This window comes from Gekko japonicus, unplaced genomic scaffold (assembly GCF_001447785.1).
Source record: "Gekko japonicus isolate JY-2015 unplaced genomic scaffold, Gekko_japonicus_V1.1 scaffold170, whole genome shotgun sequence".
In the NCBI taxonomy this organism is placed as follows: domain Eukaryota; kingdom Metazoa; phylum Chordata; class Lepidosauria; order Squamata; family Gekkonidae; genus Gekko; species Gekko japonicus.
The window spans coordinates 192189-202067 of NW_015160212.1; the positions used below are offsets into that span (position 1 = coordinate 192189).

General features: G+C 46.8%; 1 protein-coding gene across 3 annotated transcripts in view; it reads left to right on the plus strand.

The window, feature by feature from the left end:
• CARM1 (coactivator associated arginine methyltransferase 1) overlaps nucleotides 1-9879 on the plus strand; it is an 89720-nt gene that overhangs the window by 55025 nt on the left and 24816 nt on the right. For all 3 annotated transcript variants that reach the window (XM_015409915.1, XM_015409924.1, XM_015409932.1), the window contains exons 7-9: nucleotides 1113-1203; nucleotides 3548-3629; nucleotides 8380-8465. In XM_015409915.1, coding sequence (XP_015265401.1) covers nucleotides 1113-1203; nucleotides 3548-3629; nucleotides 8380-8465 — 259 coding nt within the window. The remainder of the gene's footprint in view (nucleotides 1-1112; nucleotides 1204-3547; nucleotides 3630-8379; nucleotides 8466-9879) is intronic.

The window sequence follows — 9879 nt, forward strand, 5'->3', positions numbered from 1 at the left end:
GGATGGTTTGATTGTTAACCCTTTTCTGGGCACCCTGTTTAATCCTTTTCCCTTCTCCTTTCTCATTCTGTCCGTTATATTGGCAATATCCCAAGTTCTACCTGGGCAAGGGCTTACTTCCTACTGGCCATGGGCTTTTCTGCGTTGTTGTTTTTTTTCTTTTGGGGGGGGAGGTCAGATCTGGCCCCATACTGCTTTGGTTTAGCATCTTTGTGCCTTTAGTTTTTGCTTTGGTTCCCCTCCTCCCTCCCCCAGTTTTACCCTGATCTTTCTCTAGAAGCCGATTTTGAGTTGCCTTTTTCCTCGTGCGTAATGTTTCTGTGGTTTTCTTTGTCCCTCACACCCACCTCCTGCCTGGTTTTTGATGACTGGACCACGGTTATCGTCAAACCACTCCCTCCCCCTCGCCCCAAAGATCAGTGGTTTATTATTTTTTTAAAGGCACTAAAATATCAATATTTTGATATACCATTGTAATGATAGGTCAAACAGATTCTCTGGGTCCCCCCCTTAAAAAAAGTATCTAGCCTTTACCCTTACAGAGATATACCTTTTTTCTTTAGTCAGGAGTGAACTGCAGGACCTTCCTGTGTACATTTTTGATGCTCACTGACAAGCACTGTCTTTCAAAATTTATTGCCCCCTTGAAAAAAAAAGTGTGAAGGAAGTTAAAGATTTAGGGGTACTGGTCTGAACTCTCCCTCGAAACTAACATGACTAAATGGAGGCGATCGTACTTTGGTCTCGTGAGGAGAAGACAGAAGTCACTGGAAAAGCCAACAGTGCACTAGGAAAAGCAGAAGGCGGCAGGAAAAGAGGAAGACCCAACATGAGATGGACGGACTCAATAAAGGAAGCTACAGCCTTCAAGTTTGCAAGACCAGAGTAGGGTTGTTGATGACCGGACATTTTGGAGGTTGTTAATTCATAGGGTAACCACGAATCAGAAATCTCTTGACACACATAGTACAAAGTGATATTTCCTGATCAAGAACTGAGGTGGTTCCAGTTGTGAGCCTGCTGCCTGGGTACTGTAACGTCTGTTGTTTAAAGAAAAGGAAGAAGTAACAGTAAGCCCAAGTCTCTGACCTCTGCCTTCCTTTCTGTTTCAGGTAATATGTTCCCCACCATTGGAGATGTCCACCTAGCTCCCTTCACAGATGAGCAGCTCTACATGGAGCAATTCACAAAGGCGAATTTCTGGTGAGCCTCCCGTCCCAACACTTTTGAGTCCCGTTCAGTGACTGCCGCCGTTGATCTCATTGACGAGGCCTCCAGAGGTGGTGGCCAGGCTTGGTAGCCTACGGTTATTTTCTGTGAGCCTTGCTCTAAAGTCCCTTCTCACCACAAAAAATAGCTTCCGCAGTTGATCGGACCTTGCGCTCACTGCGATAGTAGAAGGGGAAGCAGCTCTTTGAAAATGAGAAATGAAACTCCCGTCTTCTGTGCCCTCACTGCCTCCATTCTTACGCATACGAACAAACTCATGAATCATTTTTAGCTTTAAACTTTTGACCTGCTTGCCTACTCAGCATGTATGTTGTCTGATGAAGGAAATTCCTTTCCCGAAATAAAAAGAACTGCCCGTAACTTCTTTGCATTTGAGGTTTTTGTTTGTCCTGCAAAAATCTATGTACCAACTGTATATCTCCTGTTAACGTGGTGCTTAATTTAAATTCCTCTACACAGGGATTGTTACTGTGATAAGTGCGCTAAACTAAATAATACAATACTGCAAAAATCAGAAAATATATGCTGTTTAAATAAGTTAAAGTGATATGCCTTTTTTACAAGGTTGGAATACAAAAATACGGTCAGTTTCAAATAAACAGAAGTGGTTTTTAACTAAGCAAATGATGTTAACGACGTACTCCGGAATGTGTGAAGAGAGACCATAGTTTGGTCCAAGATCGTGCTCTGTATGCAGATCTCCAAGTCAACATTAAGAAGAGCCCTAGCTGGATCAGGCCAGTGAGGGTCCATCTAGTCCAGCATCCTGTTTCTCACAGCGAATAACCAGTTGCCCTGGAGGTCCAGCAAGTAGGGCATAGAGGCCAAGGCCTTCTCCTGTGTCCCCTTCTAAAACTGGCATTCAGATGTTTGCTGCATTGTAAATGTGGAGGTTCCCTTTAGCCATTATAGATAGTAACCACTGATGGACACATACTCCATGAATCAAATCCTCTTTTAAAACAATAAAGTCCACAATGTAATCGCTCCTTGAGTAAAGAAGTACTCCCTTCTCTCTGTTCCGAATCTATTGCCTGTCAACTTAGTTGGGAGACATAAAAAAACAAAAAACACCCCTGTTCTAGTGTGGTGGTGCAGAGAGATGTCCAACCGGTGCATAAACTAGGTTAAACCCACACACGTCCACCTTATAGGATCTCATACCAAAGAGGATTGGATTGAGGGTGGGAGGGAGACCTTAGGAGCCGTATTCCCTCTAAGCTTAGTCACAGTTTTTTAGCCTCCGGTTCTCACGTTTTTCTCTTAGCTCAGGAAGGAGGGCTCCAGAGCAAACAAATTTATGCAGTAGCCAAATCGCTCACTCACAACTTTAATGGCAGTAGCTCCTAAAGGAGACTTTTGGCTCACAAGACTCAACAGCTTAGAGGGAACATTGCTTAGGAGCATTTGTTTTCTAGACTTATCCAGTTTGCTTCCCATGATGCCACTGGCTTTCCCAGAATGCTCTCTGTTAAGCAGAGGCTGATAGGCTTGGGGAAGGGGGGTGTTCATTCTATAACGATACAGCAATTTATTTTATTTTAAAAAATCTATAGTTACCCTCTCACGAGTTACTGAGGCCGCTAACAAATTAATGTTGACATAATAAAACCACATTTTAAACCTATTCACCGCCCCCCAAAACCACACCCACATCATTTTAATGATTAAGTTAAAAGCGAAAATAAATACAGACGTGAAAACAATGACTAAAACCGTGGCCAGGAAGGAGGGATCACTTAGGGAATACCGAACAAAACCAAAAAAAGGGCTTCACCAGCTGGCAGAAGAGGGCAACAGAAACAGATAGGCAAATCTCTCTGGGGAGAGAGTTCTGGAGCTTTGGTGCCATGACTGACATGACTAATCTCAGAAGATGGGGGCACCTGAAGCAGGACCTCCGAAGATGACTGCAGTGGTTGGCCGGGTGGGTTCATAAGAGAGTAGGTAGTCCTTCAGATATGCCAGTCCCAAACCGTAATAGGGCTTTGAAGGTCAGCCCCTTGAATGGTGCTGGGAAGCAAATTGGGAGCCAGTGTAGAGGGGCCACGACATGGACCAGCGTTATGGTCTTTGTTTGGGGCCCTTCTGGTCAACGTCCCATCTGCAGCATTCTGTACCAACTCAAGTTTCCCAGCACTTCTCAAGGGCAGCGCTATGTAGAATGTATTGCTGTAATCTAATCTCGATGTGTCCAGGGTACGCACCACAGTTGCCAGATCTTTTCTGCCCCAGGAAGACAGCAGGTGGGTTTTCCCCTCTTGGTATTTACAGACCACCCAAGCCACCTCTGTGTGTGTTTTCCCCCATCTCGCAGGTATCAGCCATCCTTTCACGGTGTGGATTTGTCAGCGCTTCGGGGTGCAGCAGTAGATGAATATTTCAGGCAGCCTGTTGTGGTAAGTTTGATTGTCTTAGAACTTCAATTGTGTATGTGTGTGTGCTACTGCTGTTTGCATTCCTTTCTTGCATAAGAACATAAGAGAAGCCAATGTTGGATCAGGCCAATGGCATGTGCAGTCCAACACTCTGTCACACAGTGGCCAAAAATACCAGGTCCACCAGTGGGGCCAAGACACTAGAAGCCCTCCCACTGTTGCCCCTCTCCAGCACCAAGAAGACAGAGCATCCCTTGCCCCAGACTGAGAGATCCTCTCTATACCTTGTGGTTAATAGCCACTGATGGACCTCTGCTCCACATCTTTATCCAATTCCCTCTTGAAGCCGTCCATGCTTGTAGCTGCCACCACCTCCTGTGGCAGTGAGTCCCATGTGCTAATCACTCTTTGGGTGAAGAAGGACTTCCTTTTATCCATTCTAACCCAACTGATCAGCAATTTCATGGACTGCCCACCAGTTCTTGCATTGCATTTTTTCTGTCACCGTACCATTTTTTCCTAAGAACCTCATTGGGTAAGCTCGGAAGCAAACAGTTACACACATCTCCAGATGAACAAGGTTTGAGTCCCGTGGCACCTTTGAGACCAACGACGTTTTATTCTAAGTGTAAGCTTTCGTGCGCAACTTTGTGGGTCTCAAAGGTGCCCACTGGACTCAAACTTTGTTCTGCTTCTTCAGACCAACATGGCTGCCCCACCTGAACATCTCCAGATGATTTCGGTCACCGACCCTCCGAAGAATGCCTCGCAGCTTCGTCTCAGACTATGGGTGACTCCGACTCCAGTTCTTGCCTACAAGTCAGTCAGTTCACTTACCATGTCCTGGCAATCATGCTTTTCGAATTGATTGTGGAAAATCGGCACCTTGCCTGGATGATCCTTTGGTTATGGCCTTTAAGCCAATGGCGATGAAGCTGGCTGACTGAAGTACACATCGCAGTGGTAGGGGTGGCTGCCTGTTCAACCGCTGCCTGTTCAAATCTGCACCGGTGTGCAATGTTCCCTCTAAGCTGTGGAGTCTTGTGAGCAAAAATTCTACTTTGTGAGCTGCTGGCATTAAAGCTGTGAGTGAGCCATTTGGCTGCTGCATAAACTAGTTTCTTCTGGAGCCGTCCTTCCTAAGCTGAGACAAAAATGTGTGAGCCAGAGGCTAAAAAACTATGAGTTAGCTCACACACACTCAGCTTAGAGGGAACACTGCCGGGGTGTCCCCATTCGTCAGCCCATTTCTCAGCCAAGAGCAAACACCGTCTCTCGTATCAAGGGTTCTCGTGTCGTGTAGGGGTTTTGTTGGTTTGAATGCCTGCATAATGCTGCTTCAGCTACACAAAAGGTGCCCTGTTTCTTAAAATCTGGAAAAACAAATGTCAGCAGTTGAGGCCGAAAATCTGGAATTGTCTTGATGGTATTTCGTATGTCTACTTGCCGTGGACTTCAGCACTTCCCTTCCCTTTTCTGTAGGGTCAAAGTGTCCTCTTCCCTGCACTGCCTGGATTCCCTCAGAGTTTCTGTTTGTTAACGGTGATGGGTTTGCCCCTCCCGTGCTTTTTCAAAAGGATGTTATTAAGGACTCCATAAGGATCAATTATCTATATGTTTTCAGTTGTAACTCTCTCCTGTGCCAGGCACTGCTCTTGTTTTCTGAAACATTCATACCTGTGCAAAACACAGTCAGATTTCATATTGTAGAGATGTAGGTGCTTTTAGCTAAGCAGAGAGAAATCTACCATTTGGTGTAATGGTTAAGTGCGCGGACTCTAATCTGGGAGAGCCGGGTATGATTCCCCACTCCTCCACTTGTACCTGCTGGATGACCTTGGGCAAGCCGTAGTTCTGATAAGAGCTGTTCTTGAAAAAAGAGCAGTTTCTGTCAGAGCTCTCTCAGCCCCACCTACCTCACAGGGTGTCTGTTGTGGGGAGGGGAAGGGAAAGGAGTTTGTAAGCCGCTCTGAGACACCTTCGGGTAGTATAAATCCAGTCTCTTCTTCTCTCAAGAGCAGTCCTCAGAAGAGCTCTCTCAGCCCTGCCTACCTCACAGGGTGCCTGTTGCGGGGAGGGGAAGGGAAAGGAGTTTGTAAGCCGCTCTGAGACACCTTCGGGTAGTGAAGGGTGGGGTATAAATCCAGTTTCTTCTTCTTCTCTCAAGAGCAGTCCTCGAAAAAGCTCTCTCAGCCCCGCCTACCTCACAGGGTGCCTGTTGTGGGGAGGGGAAGGGAAAGGAGTCCGTAAGGTGCTCTGAGACTCCCTTGGGTAGTGAAGGGCAGGGTATAAATCCAATTTCTTCTTCTTCATCTTGGTTGTCCTCTTCAGCACTATTATTTATTTATTTATTTAATTTCTATCCCACTCCATTTCTTGCAAGCAGGACTCAGGGTGGCGTACAACGCGTATATACATCAATACGTAAAATACATAGAATAACTGTGCATCAATACATAATAAACTATATATAATAAATTAAACTCCAGTATCTATCTCCAGATAAGCCGCTCTGAGACACCTTCGGGTAGTGAAGGGTGGGGTATAAATCCAGTCTCTTCTTCTTCTCTCAAGAGCAGTCCTCGAAAGAGCTCTCTCAGCACTGCCTATCTCACAGGGTGTCTGTTGTGGGGAGGGGAAGGGAAAGGAGTTTGTAAGCTGCTCTGAGACTCCCTTGGGTAGTGAAGGGCGGGGTGTAAATCCGATTTCTTCTCTTCTTCTACTGTTTTCCCTTATAGCAGCTCAGGTTATATTTCTGTCACCATACCACTTTTTCCTAAGAACCTCATTGAATGAGAATACCCTGCCATTCTCAGCATTTTATTTTAAATGTCGGGGGCGAATGCTAGTTTCACTAGACTAAGAGGTTTATAAAATTGTGCCTGAGGTGAAGAATGTGGGCAAAGGCAACATTTCTCTCCTCATAATACTAACACTTGGTGACACCCAGTTAAAGCTGACGGGTGATAGATTTCAGACAGACTAAAGCAGTGGTTCTCTACCTTCCTAATGACGCGACCCTTTAATACAGTTCCTCATGTTGTGTTGACCCCCAACCATAAAATTATTTTCGTTGCTATCCTAAGACCATTGAAAATTTGAGTTTTCTGATGGTCTTAGGCGACCCCTGTGAAAGGGTCATTCGACCCCCAAAGGGTTTGCGACCCACACGTTGAAAACCGCTGGACTAAAGGAAGTCTGTTGTTACTCACTGAGTAGTTAACATGTGAAGTCCACCATCTGAAGTTGATGACCACTGTTTTCCAAGGCTTTAAAGAAGGCATTAGAAACATTCATGGAAAAATGGTCTGCCAGCAGTGAGGATTAACGAGAGGCAAAATATTTTGAATAACTGTTGTGGCTGGGGGGGGGGGGGGGGGGGCACAGGCAGGGGTTTTGGTTTGTGGCATACTTGTTGGCATCCCAGGGGCATCTGGTTGGCCCCGGCTTATGCTGGACTGGGGGGGGTTTGGTTTGATCCAGGAAGGCTGCACTTATGTCAAGAGTGATCAGACAACCTTGGCATATACTCTGGTCCCCCCCCCCAAAGCTGAAATCAAATGGCAGGGATCTCAAGATACATACATAGCAACTTTTCCCACAGACTCAGAAAAAAAGAAGACGTAAATGCTGCCTCCAGTGTTTTTGTTGGATTTTTCTAAAATTTGGTCAAATGATACGCTCTAGAAAGTGGATTCACCACCCCAAAGTCTATAAGAAAGGGGCTCCAGCCAGTTTGGTGTAGTGGTTAAGTGCACGGACTCTAATCTGGGAGAACCGGGTTTGATTCCCCACTCCTCCACTCGCACCTGCTGATGTGACCTTGAGCAAGCCCTAGTTCTGATAAGAGCTGTTCTTGAAAAAAGAGCAGTTTCTGTCAGAGCTCTCTCAGCTCCACCCACCTCACAGGGTGTCTGTTGTGGGGAGGGGAAGGGAAAGGAGTTTGTAAGCCGCTCTGAGACTCCTCTGGGTAGTGAAGGGGGGGTATAAATCCAGTCTCTTCTTCTTCTCTCAAGAGCAGTCCTTGAAAGAGCTCTCTCAGCCCCGCCTATCTCACAGGGTGTCTGTTGTGGGGAGGGGAAGGGAAAGGAGTCCGTAAGGTGCTCTGAGACTCCCTTGGGTAGTGAAGGGCAGGGTATAAATCCAATTTCTTCTTCATCATCTTGGTAGTCCTCTTCAGCACTTTTATTTATTTATTTATTTAATTTCTATCCCACTCCATTTCTTGCAAGCAGGACTCAGGGCGGCGTACAACGCGTATATACATCAATATGTAAAATACATAGAATAACTGTGCATCAATACATAATAAACTATATATAATAAATTAAACTCCAGTATCTATCTCCAGATTTTCAGTGTCCTTTTTATTGAGATACAGCGACCAGAACTGCACACATATTCTAACCGAGGCTGCACCATAGATCTGTAAAGGACCATCACAATATTGGCTGTTTTGTTTTCAGTCCCCACTCCCGATCATCCCCAGCATGGAGTTTGGCTTTCTCTCCGCCGCCAGTATCCTGTTGCGTAACAGAATCTGTCTGTTCTAATCATTTTGGACGGAATCCTGGCCTTGTGTTGCCTGCCCGCCTGCCTGCCTTGTTCGTGCTTAGCCAGGAGCACCCGTGAGCGGGCAGCATCCCCCCCCCCCCCCGACCCCCCCCCCCCCCGGCAAGGCAGTGAGGCCTCTCCCCTGACCCAGTGGTGTGCTCTCCCACACGTACCCTGAGCCAGCGGTCTTCATCGGTGTGCTTTTTTTCTTTCGCAGGATACCTTTGATATCAGAATTCTAATGGCCAAATCTGTTAAATACACAGTGAACTTCTTAGACGCCAAAGAAGCGGATTTGCACAGGTAAATGTCTTCATCAGCGGCCGAGAGAAAGTGGGGGAGAGAAATGTCCAGTCTGATTCTCTAGTTGTCTGGCACTCTGGGATTGGGAGGGGAGCCCAGAGGTATGTTTCTTTTCTCGAGGGCAGTCACGATCCGGGTTGCAGACAGCGCTCCCTCTAAGCTGTGGAGTCCTGTGAGCAGAAATTCTACTTTGCAAGCGGCTGGCATTAAAGTTGTGAGCGAGCGATTCAGCTGCTGCATAAATCTGTTTGCCCTGGAGCCCTCCTTTCTGAGCTGAGACAAAAAGGTGTGAGCCGGAGGCTAAAAAACTGTGAGCTGGCTCACACTCACTCGGCTTAGAGGGAACACTGGTTGTCTACCACCAAAGAAGCCTTCAGGGCTCTTGTCTTCCTGGTATGTGCCCCGGGGGCACACAAAAGCCCAGGTGGCTGTCCTTTCCCAGACACCTTTGACGATTCACAGCTCTTTTCCTTCTCTCGTGGGCCCTGCCTCTGACCTGTGGAAGAAACTCAGCTGAGCCCTTTCCCAAAAAGTTGTTCTTTGGATTCAGGGAGGTGAAGTAAATAGGGCCCAGTGTTCCCTCTAAGCTGAGTTAGTGTGAGCTAGCTCACAGATTTTTAGCCTCCGGCTCACAGATTTTCGTCTTAGCTCAGGAAGGAGGGCTCCAGAGCAAACTAATTTACACAGTAGCCAAATTGCTCGCTCACAGCTTTAATGCCAGTCGCTCACCAAGTAGATTTTTTTGCTCACGAGACTCCCTAGCTTAGAGCAGGGGTGTCGAACTCATTTGTTATGAGGGCCGGATCTGACATAAATGAGACTTTGTTGGACCGGGCCACGTGTGTCATAGAATGTAATGCCAGGTAGCGGAGATATAAACTTTATAAAGGACACAAACACAAAGGGTGGGGTTTTTTTTACTTAAAATAAAACATGCTTAAAGCATTAGCATTCTTCCAATATTTTGTTTATTTAACAGTGTCTGATAACTGACGCCTCTTGCTCTGAATTACTGCGTCAAAATGTCTGTGCTGTTGCAATCTTGAATATGCTGCTCAGGTGTGAATCTGTAAGCTGCAGTCCTACGAAGACGCAGCAGCAGCAGAACTGGAAGAAGACGCAGAAGACAGCCAGTTTCACTTTGGGCCTGATAGAAGCCCTCCGGGGGCCTGATCCGGTCCCCGGGCTGCATGTTTGCCACCCCTGGCTTAGAGGGAGCATTGCTAGGGCCCATGTGAGGCCGGCAGGGCCTCTTGTCAGCCTTTCTGCCAGTTCCTGTCCTCTGCTCATCATTTTACCTGATATGGTAGTGAAGAAGCTAAACGGCTGGTGCGTTCTCGGAGCACGGCTCTGTTTGCAGGAGACTGCAGCCTCAGTGTTCCCTCCCGCCCCCCCCCCCCCCCCCACCCGGCCT